The sequence below is a fragment of the Accipiter gentilis genome, chromosome 26, assembly GCF_929443795.1.
Source record: "Accipiter gentilis chromosome 26, bAccGen1.1, whole genome shotgun sequence".
Lineage (NCBI taxonomy): Eukaryota > Metazoa > Chordata > Aves > Accipitriformes > Accipitridae > Astur > Astur gentilis.
This window is the reverse complement of record NC_064905.1, coordinates 16,458,990-16,478,702: the sequence shown is the minus strand read 5'-3', so window position 1 is coordinate 16,478,702 and position 19,713 is coordinate 16,458,990. Positions and strand designations below refer to the sequence as shown.

The window sequence follows — 19,713 nt, the reverse complement described above, 5'->3', positions numbered from 1 at the left end:
AGAAAGGAGATTCTATCTACCCCAGCATCTCATCTGTCATCCTCAGCAAACCCCACTGCACCCCCTGTCCCAGTCTTTTCTCCAGTAGCAGCTGCTGGAGCAGCTTCACCCTCACAGCCCACCCGAGGTCCACAGCTATCAGCAGCTCCAAAACCAGGCTGAAATGGCATCTGCCCCATAGCCCCCATGCAGAATCCTGCCATGACCTCCTCCTTCCTCATCCATCTCATACCAATCCCCCAAAATACTGTTGACTCCCAGAGAACCTGGGCATCAAGATGTGGATAAGACACTCACTGTGGCTGGCTTCAGAGCCAGCTCTGGAGAGGGAGAGAGAGAGAACTATGAAAGAGCTGAGTCCTTCCTTTAAAAATGAAAATAACTTCAGCACTACATAACTACAGGAAGAAAAACAGATCTGTAAAAACACCCAAACTCTACTTTAAAAGCTAATCCTCTCCTTGCATGGATTTCCCTGCTTTGGGGCCATCTCCTGCAAGCCAACGCAACTCCACGGTCAAACATCACAGGTCCACCCAGGGCATGGGGATGCACATTTGCTCCGTGGAGCACCTGTGTGATTTGCCCCCAAAAAGGCACCTCCTACACACATTGCCAGCAACCATCGCACTGCCGGCACAGCGGGACACACCGAAACACCTCTCAGGGCCTGTTCATGCCCCAGCAGTTTCGATTTCTTCCCCTCCATCCAGTGGGAAAATATTTTTGCAGTCTGCAAGGATACGGCTGCATTTCACACGGCAGCCATCCCTGCCTCGACAGAGAGCAAAGCATTCAAAACCACAGAAAAGGCAAAATACACGCTCAGAATTTACATGGAGAAAACATTTCCTTTTTTTTTTTTTTTTTTTATGTCCAAAACAAGCGGTTTTTTTGTTCATTTCTTTGTTTTTCAACACACACACCGTCTAGAAAGTTAAACGCCATGCAGATGAAGAGAGTGCAGCTAGAAAGTCCCCCGGGGCAGCAGCGCTGCAGGAGTCTCACGTCAACGAGCAAAGAGGTTCCAGTCGGAAAAAAGAGAACAAGAAACAGAAGAATTGCCGGAAAAATACCCACTCTCGGACCTCTACCTGACGGCAAAGAGGCGAGACCAAAATTCACCTTCCCGGCCACGTCTTGTCCTGAAAGCCATGTCCCGGTGGCTCCCCAAGAGCCACCGCCTGGGTTTGCCCTGCAGGAGGACCCGTGGGGTGCGGGAAGGCGCCCCGGGGAGGGGGGTTTCCCTGGAGGTGGGTGCCCGGGGGAGGTGGGTGCCTTCGCCAGCCCGGTGCTGTGGGACGGGATGGGATGAGCCGCCACGGCGTGGGGTGGGGGCTGGCAGCCGCAGGACCCCTGGTAGGAGCACCATGGCGGCGCAACCCCTCTCCAAATGTAAATGCAACAAATAACAGCAACCCCCCAAAATCCCCCCCACCCTCCCTGCCCTAAACAGTTGAATGTTTCTAGTTATTACATAAAGATCCATTTCAGCAAATACTCAAAATCAAGTTACGAAATACACGGTAGGTTATTTTCTTTTCCCTATAAAAAGGCATGCGCTCAAAGTAGAAGACAGCTAAAGGCTTGTTTGTTTTCTTCAAAGCACGATCATTTTCTGCAGAGTTTTGTTACTTTATAAAGCTTGCATTCCTCGTCGTCGCTGGAAGGAGTCACGTGGGCGATGGAGGTTTGCACCCTGAATCGGTGGCCAGCTCAGCCGTCCCAGTCCCAGCCTGGGAGCCAGGCACGGGGGAGCGCCGGGTGCTGCATGCGAGGGGCAGGGGTGGGTGCTCGGCAGGGCTGGGTGCTGGGGTAAAGGATCCCGGTTGGGTGGGAAGGAGGGCACGGGGAGCGACGCTACCGCCACGGCACGGCTGGGAGAGCCCCGGCTCCCGGCTGTGCCGACGTGGTGCCAGGGAGCAGTCGCCTTTCTCCTCCTCTCTTCTCCCAGCTTCGCCAGTCCCTGCTCCAAAGGGAGAAGGGAGGAAGGAGGGAGAGCATCCCTCTCAGCACGGCAGCCGCCCGGAGCCAGGGCGCAAACCTACTCTCTCTCCTGGGCAGGAGCCAGCCTACGCTCCTGGGAAGGGAAAATAAACAGAGAGCCTTTACTCACCCATCCGAACGCCGCCCTCCTCACCCGGGGCGGGTGGGGGGCGCGTGGAATATGGACTTTGCAAAAGGTTTAAATCGCGGTTCCCCGGCCGAGGCTGCCGGGAAGCGGGAGCTTGGGTCGGGAGCAGGCGGGAGCCACGGTGACAGATGGGGACCTCAATAGCAGCAAAGCAAAATCCACTGGTGCGCAGGGAGGGCGTGGCACAGGATGGCTCAAAACTGTCCCCCTGCCCTCCTCTTCCTCGGGGGGGCTCCCAGCAGAGGTGGGGATGGAGGCGGATGATGAGTCCGAGCCCAGTTCAGGAGACATGCTAAGTAGTGGGGGGTCCCACCAACGCCCTACAGCCGAGGGGGGAGGCCTTTACCCCGGCACGTGTCATCTCACCGGCCAGATGCTCGGGTTTAGGTTCATGGTTTCTGGTTTCATGGTTCATGCAGAGGAAGGGGGCCCAGCGCCACAGCCCCAGCAGGGCGGGGGGGTTCGATGGGAAGCTTGCGCGGCACCGGCAGGGCCATTGCATGTGTGCGGTGAGAAGCGAGGGGTTATTCCAGCGGGAACCAAGCAGCAGAGCCAACAGCCAAAGTCCCATAGGTGAAGATGTCGGAGGAGGGGTCTCCCCTTGGTAGTCAGTCAGTGACAAACCCCACACGGGCAGGACCACGCTTCAGCTGCAAAATACACGCCAAGAAGAGAGGGAGTTTGCTTCGACCATCCCTTTGGCAGAGCATCCCTCTCCCCATCGCCATCTCACGGCGGTCGGCCATCTCCTCCCCACCGCGGACCCTCGGGGTAGGATCCCACCCCTTCTACAGCCTCAACGCCGCAAGCAGCCCGCACCGTCCCCTCCCTGCCCCCCCCCCGTGCCCCATCCCTGGAGCCTCACAGGGCTTACTGCGGTAGGACAGAGGGTGCGCCGGATCTGTGGAAGTGGACGATTTGCCATTTGCCATCCCGGCGGTGCCAGATGCGGGTCTCCTCGGACTGGGCGGTGCGGGGGATCCCTCCCGCGTCCACGTACTGTGTGATGCGGATGTAGGCGATGCAGGCGGACTCGTCTCCCATCAGGTGGATGTGGGGGTTCAGGATCGTCGTGTGCACGGGCTTGCTGTTCCGGGACCACACTGGAGAGGGGACAAGTACAAGTGGCTTCAGGCAGGGAAAGGAGTTTGGGTGGCCCTCGCCCAGGGCAGCAGCAAATGTGGGAAGGGGAGATGCTTGGGTTAGGCTCTCTGCTTGGAGGGGCTGAGTAAATGCTGCACAGGTGGGTTCAGGATGGGTCCACCCAGAAAGCAGCTAGCCAAACAACTCCTCTGCATACAGCACGGCCCCAGTTGACCTAACAGGCTTGATTCACCTCCTGCTGGGATCTTCCAGATCAGCCAGAGATGCTCCCAAAGCCACCCTTACCCTCCTCTCTCCAGCAAGCTGATGGAGGTCAAGACACAGCCAGGCCCATGGGTGGTGGGAAGGGTCCCTCGGGAGGCAAGGGGGCTGCTTACGGTTTTCGAAGTAGAATCGGTGGAAATCCAGGCCTTCCACAAGGTTGCCCAGAGCCTCAGGCTCGAAGGCTGTCATCCCAGGGTCACACATCTTCCTGGGGAGGTGGGAAGGGGAGAGAAAAGGGAGAGGTTATCTCACTGTTTCTGGCATGAGAGCCTGCAAAACCCAAATGGCTCGTGCTCGGGATGACTCCCTCAGCCTGAGACCAAGGAGCCTCTGCACCAGCAAGTAATTCAAGCAGAAACCTGACCTCACCCCTGCACTCTGCATGAAGCCCACCTCACCTCGCCTCCAGCCCACTGACTATAGCCAGGACCCCAACAAGGCAGGGTGAATTCTCCATCAGTCGCCATCTCTAATTAAACCTCCCAAAACACTGCTGTCTTCTTTGTAAGAAAGAAAAACAGCAGGGAAAAACCTCATATTGTCTGCTCTGTATCAAAGTATCCCTGCTGCAATTCTCTGAGGCAGGGATGAAGACCTGCACTCGCTCAGACACGCTAATTAAATAGGCCTTGGACACAGAAGAAGCGTACTCTGAAAAGCCTCAGCTCAGCGAGTAGAAAGCAGTTACGCTTCCAAGCAGCCTGTGGCAATTTGGATATAATGGATACCATGGATGCAATGTTCCTTCTTCCATCATAAATCACGTTTACAGTTATTCATCTTTCTGCAAACCAGAAAATAGGCTCATCCATGATAATAAGACCAGAGAGATGTGGTCAGCTTACTGTGAGAGAAGCATCAGGTTTGGAAACTGATCTCCCCTGCTTCTCTTGGATGGTCTCCATGCCCTATCATCAGGTCAACCTGGTCACCCTCCCTGGGCAGCAGTAAAACCTCCCGGGCTGGGTTGTCACAGTGAGAGCACCCGCTCCGGGAGGCTGAGCCCCCACCTCAGCCCAAACCCGCGCTGGGAACACTCACGTGTAGGACTCAAAGTCGCCATTGCTTATTGCTTCGATCAGCTGCTCTGTGACTTTAATGATTTCTTGCTTCCGTACTGTTGGTTTAAAGAGAAAAAGAAAATAAAAGGAGAAAACAAACCAGAAGTGCTGGTGTTGCAATATCGGTGAGGTATCTTTTTCTCATTAGAAACAGACCACAGGACATTGGGGGATGTTGGAAACTGTCCAGGGAAAAAGTAGGAGAGTGACTTGGGAGAGAGATGTGGGGAAGGGCTCTTCACCCCTGGAGAGGAAAGACCTCCAATGTCAGGGCAAACCCAAAAAACCCTGTATTTTCCTAAAGAGCAAAAAGGTTAATCACCAAGTGGTGAGGTGCCCTCGGCCCAAAAGTTGGCACAGTCTGGTCATGGCTGCAAAGCCTGCCAATCTGGAACCTTCTACCCTGTGAACTCACAGCAGGGGCCAGCCAGGGCAAGCTGGACCAAGGATGCTCCCACTTCCCTCCGAGATGGGAGGAGAAGGTCTCAGCTGGGAGGAGGACACGTGGGCGATGTGGGCAGCCACCCCAGGAGACACAAGGAGGGACCCTGCGAGGGGCACGGCACCGTGCAGCTGCTGTCAGGGACCCTGGGTGCTGCCAGCTCATCTGGGAAGGGACTGGGCTGCGAGAGCTGGTTTGGCTCCCCAGGATGCAGGAGGAGCTGTCAGAGGTAACCCCAGGCTTATTAATGAGGCTCTGCTTCAAATGCAAATCAGCGTCATGCTTGACTTAATTTTTTTTTTTTTTTTTTTTGTATTATGGCTACTGAAAGGAGAGGGAGCACGTTCCTGAGAGTTGTTCAGAAAGGAGGAGAGGGATCCCCACCACTTCCCGAGCACCGCCTGCCTCCGCGTCCGCTCTCGGGGAGCTCTTTCCCAGGAGAACAAGTGTCCCATTAACTCTCACGTCAGGCCAAAGTCCATCTTGCTCTGTGCTGAGATTGCTTCATCGAGAGACTTTACAAATTAGCACCAATAAATTATTCCCTGGGTTATTCTTAGAAAGCTGGCTCTGGCAGGCAGGCGGGAGGGAGGCAGGGATTTCCCCTGGAGGCTTTTCCCAAAGGGCCATTTATTTTGGAGGAGCGGGCAGCTGGTCGGCTATCCCTGCAGATTTCTGCCATAACCATGCCTGCTGTCGGGGAACATCCCTGGTTTTGGGAGCCCCCCCCTCCCCACCAGCAGTGCCCCAGCCGCTCATGGCAGCGACCCAGCGATGAAACCACCTAAGGAGTTAAAGTAACTTCTGAAGGGCCCTGAGGCATCTCTGTGGTGGTGGGTTTCGCAGTAGCCAATATCTCATTGGGGTGGCCAGACTAAGGACCCCAGGGCACCCCTCCAGAACAGCCTGCCCGCCTCCCAGGGTGCCCCCGCCGGTACCTTTGGTGTCTTCATCCTCGATGGTGGTGTTGGTGCTCTCCGACGATTCCTGAGCAAAGAACAGAAAGGACAGATGGGACGGTGAGAGGGGTCTTCGCCCCACGCCAGACGGAGCTCGTGTGTTCGACAGCCCCCCGAGTCCGACCCCACAGTGCTCGACTGTGCCAACGGACAGAAACCAAGGAAAACGCCAGCAGGTCCAACCCGTCCTCAACCACAGCTCTAGGGCAGCACTGGCAGAGCCCTCCCTGACCTCCACTCCTTGTAGCCAAGGGCACAAGAGCTGGGCTGTGGAGGGTCTCGTAGGAACGGCGCTGCCTTTCCTACCGCCACCTGTGGGGATAGAGACGGGGCAGGTCCGGGGGGGGTTGGTGGGTTCCTAGGAGCATTGCCGGAGGGGCAGGGAGAGGGGCTGTGCGGGGGTGGAAGACACCATGTTGACTGTACGATAAAGAGAGAGATGTACAAATTCACAGCGAGGAGGAGCTGGGATGAGAAAGAGGGGACTGTGCAGGAGTGAGAGAGACCACACTGACCGCAGAGTAGGGAGAGAAATGTACAATAAAACAGAGTGCTTCCAAGACCCACATGGACCACCGAAGGCTGAGACACAGCTCTTTCAAGAAACAGCTGAGCACTACACAGATTTGGGGGGAAGGGGGGTACTGACCCCCCGTCTCTCTGCAGGAGCCCCATTAAGGCGACTCTGCTAGCGGAGCTAGAGCAATGGCTCTGCTAGCTCTTCCCAGCAGAGCCTTGCTTATGTATTACCCATAATACCCCGATGTAGGTTGGCAAGGTGTCCCATGACCATACAGTCCCCGCAGAGGCATGGAAGGTGTTTCTCCAAGGCTCCTTGGACCGATGCAGCCTGCAGACCTGAGTCAGGAGAACTGGGAGAAACGGCATGAGAACCCATCAGCAAGAACCAGGGCTGGCTTCCCACCAGCTGGTGGCCAGCAAGTGCCTGCACCAACCCTGTTAATGGGGTTTGTGGGTGATACGGCTTTGAGGATGTTCCCTCCAACCCCGGTGTCCCTTCTTCCCTACCCCGAGGTAACTTCCAAAAACGGGGGAAGCTGGAACATGTGGAGAGGCCCAGCAATATCGGCATTGAGGAAGACGAAGGACACTCACCATTAACTGAACGCTGGAACTGGACTTTCTTTTCTGGAAAAACAAGGAGAAGAGATGGAACAGGAAGAGACACAGAGTGAGAAAGGCAGAGAGCGGCATGTGAGAGGCAGCAGCTCCTGAGCCACCCTTCGTGGTCCTCGTGGAGGGGCAAACGAAAGGCGCAGGGAGGCAACCTGGTGCTTCTGTAGGGACATGCTGCTGGCTGCGGTGCTGGTGGTGCTATGCCAGCTCCCTCCCCACCTTCCTGCTGGTACCTTTCTCTCCTGACCTGCCGCAATCTCTGGCGTTGCTCATCCCAAGGACCTGACTAGTCCAAAAGAGAGTCCTCTAGGAGTCAATGACCACTCCGGTGGCTTTGTGACCAGGCCAGCAAGCTCACAGGAACAGGAGTGGGATGCTGAAAAGCTAAGGCAGCTCCACCATCTGCACAGCCCTGCGCCCGGTGTGAATGCCATACTGATATTTACAGACTCTGGAGCTGTTCTGGGTGCATCTGCCCGTGTTGCTGACTAGTACGGAGATGGTCAGTTAGCTTTGGACCTAGACCAGTTAGAAGCTGGCTGGTTTAAAGCCAGAGTGGCTACAGCTACTTGACCTCACAAGGCAGGCACACGGTGTGGGAAGCCATCCTGAGTGCAGCTCCAGTGCTTTAAATCAGGACAAGTCTCCTCCAAAGAGAAGGCCTTACACATGCACATATTATCTCCATCCTTGACCACTACCATCAGGCTTTAAGGCTTTTGGGTTGGATGACCCCATAGCCACATTTCTTTCTGCAATCCCAAACTACTTCTGGACTCTCCTTCCTTGCCGTGCTCTGCTCCCCGCCTCCACCTTTAATCTAGCCAGGAGCCAGGGGGATGTGCACGCTGGCCTCATGCCCTTTCTCCACCTCCAGCTCCCAGGGGATGAATCACAGCGGGTGACAGGGAACACCAGTGTGCAGGAATCAGAAGCTGCCGTGCCAAATAACAAAGTGTTTTACCAACATATTTAACAAGGCACCAGTTCTGCCTGCCCTGCAGAGGGAAAAGCAGCACACACAGTGCAAATCACCTGGAAAAGTCCATCGAGTGACCCATTAGGGAATGTGGGTGGGCTGCATTGTAAAAACTGCTGATACCCATTCCCCCTCATTGCTCCTTTCACATCCTAACTGGCTCCCACCAGCGTTGCCACTGAGTTTTCCCCTCTGCTGGTGCAGCTCTCCCCTCCCTCGCTAGGTCCTATGTTAATCCTTGCCCCTCCTTCATTAAAACAACAGATGTCCTAAAGGGCAGAGTGAGCTGTGGTATTTCGGATGGAACCTCATGAGAAAAGGAGCCGCGAGTGTTGGGCTGTCTGCAGGAAGGGCTGACAGCTTCTGCTACCCAAGCACATGAGACGGGGCAGTAAACTGCAGAAATTTCAGACGCAACAGAATGCAACACAAAGCAGTGACCGCGTCAAGTCTGGACATACAGTAACAGGATGCAACACGGGGCAGTGAGCTCATTAATTTAGGACGGGACAGGATGCGACATGGGGCAGTGATTTCATTAGTTTACAATGTGACGAGATGTGACACTACACAGGGCAGTGAAGGTATCATAGCTGCTGGGACCAGGAGACCTCCCACAGCCCCCAGAGCAGGTCTCAAAGGGGATTTTTGGTCCCGTGAATGCTTTTAGTAGGGGAGGAACCTCCTCAGTAGGGTGAGTTTCAAGCCCTCTGAGCCTGGGCTAGCACCATCCTGGTGCTGGAGGGCTGTGCGGGCAGGCTGGAGGGCAGCACCAGCTACCTGCTGCCTACCTGCGTAGCTTTGGGCAGGGACAGCAGGCGTAGCTGCCTGGTCTCATGGGGACTGTCAGTCCAGCAGGTTTCTCCAAATGGGACCCAACTCTTCTGACAACGAACCACACTGCGTGGCCTGACTTACAGCCCTGCTTTGAGCAGGCAGGACCATTCCCTTCCCACCTTCCCACCCGCCCAAAGCAGGTTTCCACGTTCCTGCCTCACTTTTCCAGCAAGATGGAAAGTGATGAATGCCATCCAGCGATGCCCTGGCACCTGCTACCGGCCCACAGTGGCCATTAAAGCTTTGCCCAGAGCACCCAGCCTCCCTGTGCCCCTGTGAGGGGGTTACACTGCAAGTTCCCCTACACTGAGCAGGGGAACGAGAGGTGGGAACGGTAACGCTGAAGGTGGCCAACACAAGCACCCTGTTGGGAATGAGCTCACCTCTACTTTGTCTTCCCCTCCTCTACCTTTCTGGCCATCTAGCCAGGCTGTCTTGCCTCCACTTGTTGGAAAGGGGGCAATAAAAAAGCAAACTCATTCTCCAGAGCTTGTGCACCCTCTTGAGCTGGGTGTTGGCTGGTAGACTGCACTCAGGGTGAAGCCTCACTCATTGCTCCCCGCTCATCAGCGAAGGGCTGAGGACTAGGGATACAAACCAGCCTCTCTCATCCTGCTCTGAAACCAGACCCTCTTTGCTGAATTTCAGCAATGGGCCAGAAGGCTGCTTACCCAAACTGGCTATTTTGCTACAACAGCAAGTGCCCCTCTTCCCAGGATAATGTCCACCCTCAAACCTATTTTGAAGACCAAGAGGGAGCATCCTTAGCAAGTTGGTCTGGCAAATGGTCTTCTACCACCACACCATCCCTGCAGTGCTAGAGATGAAATTCAAGGCTGTCCCTTTCAGCTGGAAAATTAGATTCAGGACTGTGCCTGATGAAGCTCCTCCATCCTCCAATCTCTCCTTTTACAGCTTAAAAATGCAACTCCTGATTGCTCTCACCTGTGCTCCAGCAAGTCATACCAAGTCAGCTCTACCCATGGTGTCACTTCTCAGGTGACTCCCAGAAGCAGCTGGGACCTCAGAGCAGCAGAGGACAGGCCAGCAGTGGCTGGCAGATCAGTTGCTGTGAATCCTATGGGACCTGTCCCCACTGTGCCAACACTGTTGTCCAAAACTAGCAATCCTGTCCTGGAAGCCACGTGATATTCACGTGACACCACAGCCCATAGCAATGTTCTCTCATAGCAATGCAGGCCATCAGCTTCATGTTGCAGAATAACGCTGCATGGCCAGAATGGTCTTTTGTGGAGCTGAGCCCAGATTTGGAGGGTTGCGCATGGCCTCAAGCCTTGCAGACTTGTCCCGGGTGCCGGGTCTGGAAGGAGCGGGAGAAAAATAAGCCATCCCCAGACCTCTGGCTCCACTGCCCATTTGGACCGAGGAATGAAGAAGCTAGCTGAGGGCTCTGCTCTTCCAAAACCCTGTGCCCCTCACAGCCCAACAGCTGAGTCCCTACGAACGGGCCAGAGGAAGAAGAGCGGCCGTGCTGCAGTCAGGTCCCCAAAGCTCTGCCTGACACCTTGCGCCTTGCCCTGTGATGGGGGATGTGATCACACCAGTTCTCCCCTGCTGAGCGACTGGTTGTATTCGTGAAGGGAACAGGTAAGGAGAGAAAGACCCTCACATGGGCTATTCCTTCCTGCAGGAGGAGTTTGACAGAGCTCGCTAACCACTGCTAACCTGCACATCTCCGTGTCATCAGAAGTTGCTCGGCAGCAGGATTTTGCTGCCTTCAGGAGGCACCTTGTCCTGGAGAAGAGCTATAGCCCCACTTCGGAGAGTCCAGTGAACCCGAGGGCTCTGCAGCCCAAGAAACAAGGTCCTCCAAGCACCAGCTTCTTTTTAGAGCATCACCAAGCCATTTGCTCTGTCAAACATCACCAGGTTCATTTCCTCTGCCTGCACTGGGCACAGGGGGCCAGCACGGCTGCCGAGAGAGTTAAAGGCACCCATGTGCCACCCAGCAGCACACTAACCCTTGGGGATGGGACAGGAGCTGGGGGATGAGCCCAGCCCCACCAGCCACAGTGGGACGCATGCTGGGGCGAGCAGGAGATGCAGCCGTCCATCCTGCCGGACGGCTGCTGCCAGGCTGAAGCCACGGCTCCGGGCTGCAAAACTGCCTCCCCCTGTCCCCTCTCCTGGTCCAGCCTCTCCTCCTCGCTGGGGGCAGCAAGGGGCGAGCACGTTTTGCAGGCGATGAAACGGTAACGAATTCCCCCCCACGCGCCCCTCCAGCACCAGCCTGCTCCCCTCGCTCACCACCCTGCAAAGCCTCCTGTGCGCTGCCTGTCCTGGCAGGAGCCAAGCTGGTGGCACGGGGACGCGTCGGGACAGCCGGGCCAACAGCTGCCCTTTAAAGCACAGCGTGTCACGGGGACCGCCGGCACAACACGGAGACCCCCACTGCCACCCCAGCAGCGGAGGGGCAGGCGGGAGAGGGCGGCAGGGAGGGGGCTTACCTTCACGCCGTCATTCTTCTTGTTGCCACCGCTTTTGCCTCCTGGAGAGAGGAGGAAGGAGGTTAGGAGAGCCAGGCAGGGCACCAAGACCAGGAGGCCGAGGATCAGCAGCATGGTGCCAGGCGGCAGAGCGGCAAGACCCCGCGGGACCGGCTGGTGGGTTTTGTCCTCTCTCCGGCAACTCCCGGTGCCAACCCCGGGAGCTCAGGGGCGACCTTGCCGGCACCGTCCCGTCCTGCCCCAGCAACTCTCAGCCAGGGGCATGACCCGTCTCCTAAAGTCACGCCGAGTCCTCGGAGCGGCTCAGAGGGGGCCGGAGGGGCTGTCCGGCAGCAGGCAGCGCTCCGGCCGGTGGGTGCTGGCGACCGAGGACGGTGCGGCGCGGTGGAATGGGCTGCCCGCCTGCCGCCCTCTAATTTTAGCCCCATGCTGCCGGGATCATGTGCTGCCGGCCCGCCGGCCCGACAGCTGCAGCCCACATTTTGACGATGATGAAAAGCAGACGCCTTCCCCAGTGCCCACCTACTGCTGCCGGTACTGCCCCAGCCCCCCAGGGCTGCTCAAGCCACCCCGAAACCCTCTGCACCCCCAGACCAGGGTGGGATTGATGGGGCTCAGACCCACGCGGGACCCCATCACCCATCAGCCCCGCCACGCTCCCGGGGCAGAGGGGGACCGGCGAGCCCCTGGGCTGTGCGTGGGATGGGCAGAGCTACGAGAGATGCTTTTGAATTTCCTGCCCTTTGATGCTTCGTGTCCGCCGCGTCTCCCGGCGCGGGGCCTGACACCGGATCCCCCCAGCTGTTGGACTCCCCCAGCCGCGCCGCACGCTGCCCACAAGTGCTAAATGTGTCAGCACGATCCCCCCACGACAAATGCAGATACCAACCCCGGCCACGGCCCTCTCCCCCGGCACCTGGCTGGGCCAGCAGCCCCCCGTCTCCCCCCTGCCCACCTGCTACCCCTGACTCCAGGGGCGCCTCGGCGAAGCACCCCAAAACACCCATCTAACACCAAACGGCTGCCACCAGCCCGCTCAGCCGGCGTGCTGGGCTTGGCTGGCTTGTCCCACCACTGCAGCACCTCTGCCGGAGCCATCCCCAGCGCTGCGGAGGGCTGGAGGTGACGGTGAGCGGATGAGCTCTGCAGTCACCCGGCTCCTTTTTGGTTCCGTGCCTGGGAATCGCTGCTGATCCCTGCCTGTGAAATCCCAGCTGCAAGGCTTGCTCCGAGGCAGCAGGGTGTCCCCAGAGGGGACAGCTCTCCGCAAGGACGTTGCGGCAGGAGAGCTTGTGGCTGCACCGAGACCTCTCCCAGGGCACAGGCTGGGCTGCTGGCCTCTGTCCCTGCTCCTCTGCCTCTGTGCAGCCCTCAGGATGTAGGGAGGCAGGAGAAAAGCGGGGGGCCCTGCAGGATTAGAGCCCTCCTGCCCAGGGAGAGACTCAAAGGACCCTGCTGCCATATGGCTGCAGTGGCACCGAGGGACCTTTCCGACACTTTCTCGGTGCAGAGGATGCTCTCCCTGAGCCACAAATATCTCCAGGAGGACACAAAGCCAGCTGCCTTGAGACGTGGCAGCCCCCAGCACCCGCATCCCCACCCCAGCACCCGCATCCCCACCCCAGCACAAGCCAGATGGTTGGGCGCACCTAAACCCCAAAAACCTAAACCTCTGGGAACTGCTGTGCCTCAGCCAGACACCTTTTCTCTTACAGCCCAAGCCAGCAAGGTGCCAGGTGACACCCAAAACAACCACCCAATGCCACGCATCCCCAAAGGCACCAGGCTGCAACCTCAGCCCCCCTGTGACACCCGAGGCAAAGCTGGCTCTCCAGGGACCCTGCGGGTTTGCCCTGGGCACCCTGTAAGACAAGGAGATGAGCCCCGGAGACGGCACCTACCGGAGAAGTTCCTGGTGGCCAGCATGGTGGTGAGGATGGCTCCCTGAAAGACACAGAAGGCAGAAAGAAAAGGCGTGCTGGGCCCCGGCCCCCCGCGCCCCTGCTGCTCCCCGCAGCCCTGGGGGAGGAAAGTCCTGCTTGTCACCTGTCCCCCAGCCACCTCGCTGGAAGGAAACGGGCCCACGGGCTGATATTCCCCTCCTGCCATCAAAAGCAGCCCTCGGTACCCGACTCCGTATCCCCAGCGCTAGGGCGTTGGGTTGCATCCTCCAAAACTGCCTTCTCTCCAAGATTAAAGGGATATTAAATATCCCCCGGGTGCATTTCGGTCTCGTTCTACCCTGCCCTAGATGTAGCATGACTCCACTGACCAGAGCCAGCAGCTGGCGGCAAGGGGAGCCACCGGGAGCGGAACCGGATTTAATTGCAATTAAAGCCGTGCCAGCTAAGAGCAGCGGGGTAGGGATTTTTCATGGGAGCCACGCAAAGATCACCACCACAAAATAACATTCATAAAGATGCTTCCCCTTTTCCAGCTGACTCTACTAACTAGTTGTTCAGTGTATAATGAGATTACTTTGGACTAATTGCTTACAGTAATGGATTACTATTTTGAAGTGTATGCCTGAACTAATTTGATTACTTGTCTAGCTGAAAAGTAATAATAGTTTATAGCCAGTTTCTTTTCTTGATAATCTTGTTAGTAGCCTGCAGCTGTACTGCTCTGTGCCACGTTGCATTCAGGCCTGGAGCACTGATGGCTCTGACGGTGGCACAGATCAGCACTGTCCCATTCTGTGTCTCCGGCTCCGGAGGAGGCTTTGCAATTTCCAGAGCCCATTCCCAGTGCCGTGCTGCCGGTTGAGGCTGAGCAGCAGCCAGGAGATGGGTGCTTCAGGGAGGTTCTCCAGCTTGACAGTGAAGCCTGGGGAGGTGGTGATTCCAGAGGGGGTCCAGGCTGCGGCACGGAGCAGCATCCAAGAAGGGAAAGCCTGGGGGGCTGCTGGTGTGGGTGAGCCAGAGCTTTTTGCCTGTCTATGGATCACTTTGTTTCCTTGGCTGCAAAGTGGCTTGGTTATCAGGCAAAGGGGTCTCACTGTGCCTCTCAGATCCATGTCCTGCCCCAAGGAGGAGCTTTGTCGACACTGACTCCAGTGGGAAAGTCCTCACCCCAGTGTCCAGGGCAGCTGTGTCACTCGCTGCTTTCCTTCACCATGGCTTTCCTCTAATCACTTGGGAACCCCAGCCAGATGCAGCCTCCACCCCACTCGGTCTCCCTTCCCTTCTTCACAGTGGGGATCCCCAAATGTCCATCACCCCCACACCGCTGACCCAGAGCCACCACCCTGTCCTTTCCCACACGAGGAACAAACCCACCAATGACCTGATCACGCATTTTGCAGTCAGCTTGGAAAGCACGAGAGTTACCTTCAGCTTCCTCCGGGCATTGAACTTCTTCAGACAGTCCACCGTCTCCTGCCTGTGCATGCATGATGCCACGGTGGCACGGTGCTGGGAGGAGAGAGACCCAGCTCAGAGCAGGCGCCGAGGGGGCAGGGGCTCCCCCAGCCCCGCTCTCACAAACATGCACACATGTGCGGTCTCCTGCGGCCGAGGCACGGGCCAGAGCTGCCTGCAGCAGCAGCAAATAAAACTTTAATAGGCAGCGGGAGATTGCAGCTCTGGAGTCAGCAGGATCTGCTCTGGTAGTTGGGGGGGGGGGGGGGGAGGGTTGCAGGGAGAGCTGGCTGCCCCCTGAGTTAACTCCTCGGCTGACCGGCCACGTTTTAGCAGTGTGCTCAGGGTTTGCACGTGGTATGGGGTCCCAGGGTTAAGCCTCTGGACTCCTCCTGCCTTTAGGAGCTGATTCAGAGTGAGAACCGGCAGCTGGAGCAGCGGGGTGCAGCGAGGGTGGCGGGGGGATTGCTGCTGGAGTGTACGGATGGATAAACATGATCCTGCTCCCACCATCCCTGAGGAAAGACACCCCCCCCCAGCGCAGCGTGACACCAAGAAACCAGCCTGTCCCCACCAAGGCTGGGGACACGTGTCCCTCCCATCACCAGCTCCCCTAGGACATGCTGTTTGCCTTCACACTCTGGGCTTGTCTCTGCTGTAAAGCCTCAGGGAAAAAAAGGCTGCTCTGAGAGCACTGGGAGGAACCATGCCAGGAAACCATCTTCCCAAGATGGAGAAAAGAGCCGGACAGCAAGGCTGATAACACATGCTGCCCAGTGAGATGTTCCCCCCTTGCGAACCCCCACATCTCTAGACCTTCAACCCCAATTAGTGAGTGCCACCAAACTCACCGATATCCAGGGGTGCTTCAGAGCCTCCGCTGCCGTGATGCGCTTGGACGGGTTTATGGTCAACATCTTGTTGATGAGATCTTTCGCTTCGGGAGTGACTGTGTCCCACTCAGGGGAGGGGAACTGCCAAAGCAAAGGGACCAGGGTGAGAGACTGCAGGGAGCGACAGAAGGAGCAGAAGCCCCTTTGCAATTGGGGTGGTTCTCCTGCAACCCTTTGCTCCTGCCCATGGGACAGGGACAGATATACTACTGGAGAGACAGTAGCAACTGGAAAGAGCTGCCAGCTGGAAAACTGGAGAGCTGGGGCGGAGGGAGAAAGGTGGAAGGCCCAGGACAAGACCTATCTGTCCTGCAAAGTGGAGCTGAAACATACCAGCGTGTGCATCTGGGCATGGCCGCTTGGCCAACCCTCTCTGACCAGAGCAAAGAAACTTGCTCCTGTCTGTCTGAATTTGTCCTGGTTGCTCTTCTGGAGCAGCAGACTGCAAGGCAGGGACAGCAAGAGAGAGGGGAGACCATGAAAGGGGGGAGTAAGACAAACCCACTCACATCATAAGCCCCAGCCTTGATCTGCTGGTAGAGTCGGTGCTGGTCTTCATCCCAAAAGGGTGGGTACCCAACCAGCAGGATGTAGAGGATGACACCTGCCCAGGAGAGGAGAAGTGGGATCAGTGGGTGGGAGTTCATTGCTGGAGGTATGAGCAGACCCAACCTGGGGACTGGCCAAACTCAAGCAGAGAAACTGAGAAATTAGGGAAACAGAAGGATTTGCTCCCTGATTAAAAAGCAAAAGGCTCGTTGGTGGGTCCAGCTCCATGCTGATGTGCTCAGCGGCTGGGGAGATACATGGCTCTGGCAGCCAACATGCACAGCCTCAAGCCTCAAGCCTCAAGCCAAGGTGCCCCATCGTGGCATCATGCCTCCTCCCCATCGTGGGTGGAAGAAGGCTCCCCTATGGCTGCAGCTGCGTGGAGGCATTGCCTGACCCCACCAGCACCGCAGGGCAGAAGAATCAGCATCTCGCCCGCTTGGGGGATTTGGGTGCATAGCAAGGGGGCTGATCCTTCGGAGAAGGGTGCCACTGGACTGGGAAAGAGGGTGCTGCCCTTGGGACAGCCCAAGGTAATGTGCCACCTTTTGGCTAAATCCTCCAACCTGACCTCCCTGAGACACGTCTAGCAATGGCCACTCAGGATGGATGAACAGCCTCCCTCATCCCATGCAACCCAGCCCAGGCATTTCAGCCCCAGTCTGACTTACCACAAGCCCACAGGTCCACGGCTTTGCCATAGGGATCCTTCCGGAGCACCTCAGGGGAGAGGTATCCCGGGGTGCCAGCAAAACCTGGGACAGACAGCCCGTCACCCACCGCCGGCAGGCAGCCCCCATCCCCACACAGCTCACCAGCAGTGCCTGGTGCCCGGTCGAGCGGAGAGCCCTGGCACTTGCCGACCCAGCGGGACAGGCACCCTCCCTCCAGAAACCTCTGTGACTCCCGAGAGCAGAGCAAACTGCGGCTTTCTGCCAGTGGCACCAGCCAAACCCCAGGATGGTGCAGAAGGCTGGAGTGCTCTGACGTGCACCTCCAGCAAGTGGAGAAGACTTTCCTCCTCCAGGGTCTGCCCCTGTTGCCGGCTTGTCCAGCTCACCAGGACATCTTGGTGACTCACCGAGTCCCCATGGAGCTGTTTGCCTATGCCCTGGATCAATACTGGGCTGTTTCGAGGGTCACAGTTGGAGCCATCAACGTCCTCATCCACTGTGCCTCCTAGGCTGGTGCTGCCGGGATGCTCCCATAACCTGGGGTTCAGGTCCTGGGGATGTGTGTCCCCCCTGGACCCCCCCCTGACCAAACACACCAATGAGGGCTGGAGGATGCCCCAACTCGGGCCAGTCCTACTCACCAAACCACGCTTGCTGGTCCCCCTCCACCTCGATGGCAAGGCCAAAGTCAGCCAGCTTGACAGCGGCACCTTTCAGCTTGGATGCCAGCAGCAGGTTCTCGGGCTGCAGGAGAAGACAGGGGTTGGAGAGGAGCAAAAGCCCCGCGGGGACTTTGTTGTTGTGGCGTGGTGGGGACTTCCCAGCACAGCACAGAGGAAGGTCAGGGCTCTGGACGTGCTCCCCTGCTGCTTTGTTCTGCCGCGTGTCCCGGTGTCCCCGGATCCTTAGAGGACCATGGACTACAAGGACCTCCCTACCCCCTCTCCCTTGCGTTGTTTCACCCCAAAGCTGGTCTTTGCTCTGTGGCTTTCCAGAAGCCCTACATGGTGTTCCTTCCCGCTGTTTCAGCTGCCCTGGAGGACGCTGGGCATTGCTCCACAGGGTTTTGCATCACAGATGGGGTCCCCACACCCTTTCACAGGCACTTCCCCTGCAGCTCCTACCTTCAGATCCCGGTGGACTACCCCCATCTGGTGGCAGTGCAGGACGGCCTCCAGGATCTGCTGGATGCAGTGGCTGCGGGAGAGAGGAGAAAGCTCACAGGAATGGCCAGCGAGGCAGGGTTTCCTTAGACACTTCTACTCGGCTGCGTCTCACCCCCTCCATCCCTCTCCCCAGCACGGTTCCCACCAGCAGCCCTGCAGCACAGCTCAGTGTCCCCCTCCACCGAAAGCCACACACCTGTGGAGAGCAGTTGTAACCCAGTAAGATCCCACCAGAGCTGCTGGACACCCAGTTGCAGCGAGCAGGAGCATGGGGGCTACGGCTGAGCCCATGGGTTCCACATAAAAGCAACATGGGGGGGGAGCTGGAGACCAGCAGCAGAGTCACGATGCCAGCCTAGATTTGGTTTCCAAACCCAGACAGAGAAGATGTCCTCCTCAGACTTAAACCTAACCTTTGCTTCAGCCCCATTTCCCTGGCCTTCACTAATGCGGGTGGCTCTTGCTGCATCTGTTCGCTTTGTATCTAGTTCATTAAACCCCAGGTCTGCTGCATGCATGAGAAAGGAAGGGAGAAAGACCGAGGCAATGATCTTTTCTGCTCCAAAACAGCTGTGTGCAAGGCAGAAGGTGTTTATTGTACATGTATTTTATTTTATTTGTATGACACTAATAAGTGGATGGGTTGTAAGTAGATTCAGTGCAGGCAACCCATTAAATGAGATTGTTTCTGCCTAGAAATAAGGGATATTTCCATACAGACAGAGGTAGCATCGTGCTTACCACCCCCTTGGACGTTTGTACGGGCTATGCTTATCCTGGGGGGAAAGCCAAGAGGCACAGTGCTATCTGGAGACTGGAGAGGGCCAAATCATGTCCCCTCAAAAAAAATAAGGCTAATGCTGTTCCCTGGATGAGCTTCAAGGACCAAAGGTGTAGCTGAAATGCTACCCAGCCCCCTGCCTCTGCAGCAGGGTACCTGGAAAGTGCCAGTGGGAGCGTGGGAGGGAGCGGAGCTCCAGCACATCCTCCCACCCAGCCTGTCTTGACTGCTCCTCCTTAGTGCTTTCAAGTGGTAAATGCCAGAGAAACGCTTGCAAATGACTTTAATGCAGCTGCAAGGGGAAAGGGTGAGGACTGCCGGGTGTCTGTGTTATCGCTCTCCCGGCTGGGGCACCAGCCTGATGCTGGGCTTCCTCCCTGCCAGCCTGGGGAGCCCCGCTGTCCCCCAACTGGGGACCCCCAACCCCGATGCCTTGCTTCTTTACAGGGAGCTCAGCTGTGGGCTATGCTATCAGCCCCGGGGAAGAAGGATGCTGCGAGCGATGGCTGGCAGCTGCCTGGTTCAAGGCAGGAACCAGCCCTCTGGTAACACACACACTTCTTGGCACAGGAGCCGAGTGAGTTAAAAAGAGGTGTTTTGGGGTTGTTTTTTTTTTGCACTACACATCTGTTTTATGAGTACGCGCTGCAGAGCGGCTGTAAAACACCTCCCAGCACGGAAGGAGCTTATGCTGCAGAAAGCCAGATGCGTAGGACCCTGAGAGAGAGCAGCTCACAGGAGAAGGGGACAACTGCTGTCCCCGCCACAGCCCGGCGTGTGTCCGCGCTCACCTGGCATCCGCTTCGCTGTAGTACTCCCTGGCCACAATGTCCTCAAACAGCTCCCCACCGGTGACCCTGCGAGAAAACGGGGGGAGTCACGCTTGGCCATCTCAGCACAGCACGC

General features: G+C 57.3%; 1 protein-coding gene across 2 annotated transcripts in view; it reads right to left on the bottom strand.

The window, feature by feature from the left end:
* Positions 1-1,453: 1,453 nt before the first annotated feature.
* The window catches only part of CAMK2A (calcium/calmodulin dependent protein kinase II alpha), a 33,274-nt gene continuing 15,014 nt past the window's right edge, over positions 1,454-19,713 (bottom strand). The window contains exons 5-19 of one of the 2 annotated variants that reach the window (XM_049829546.1): positions 19,599-19,664; positions 17,985-18,057; positions 17,502-17,604; positions 16,858-16,941; positions 16,147-16,241; positions 15,596-15,718; positions 14,715-14,798; positions 13,287-13,329; positions 11,386-11,426; positions 7,081-7,113; positions 5,944-5,992; positions 4,544-4,619; positions 3,616-3,710; positions 3,000-3,237; positions 1,454-2,784 (exon numbers count right to left, since the gene is read on the bottom strand). In XM_049829546.1, coding sequence (XP_049685503.1) covers positions 3,005-3,237; positions 3,616-3,710; positions 4,544-4,619; positions 5,944-5,992; positions 7,081-7,113; positions 11,386-11,426; positions 13,287-13,329; positions 14,715-14,798; positions 15,596-15,718; positions 16,147-16,241; positions 16,858-16,941; positions 17,502-17,604; positions 17,985-18,057; positions 19,599-19,664 — 1,198 coding nt within the window. In that variant the 3' untranslated portion in view covers positions 1,454-2,784; positions 3,000-3,004. The remainder of the gene's footprint in view (positions 2,785-2,999; positions 3,238-3,615; positions 3,711-4,543; positions 4,620-5,943; positions 5,993-7,080; positions 7,114-11,385; positions 11,427-13,286; positions 13,330-14,714; positions 14,799-15,595; positions 15,719-16,146; positions 16,242-16,857; positions 16,942-17,501; positions 17,605-17,984; positions 18,058-19,598; positions 19,665-19,713) is intronic. The other variant, XM_049829547.1, reaches the window with a different exon arrangement.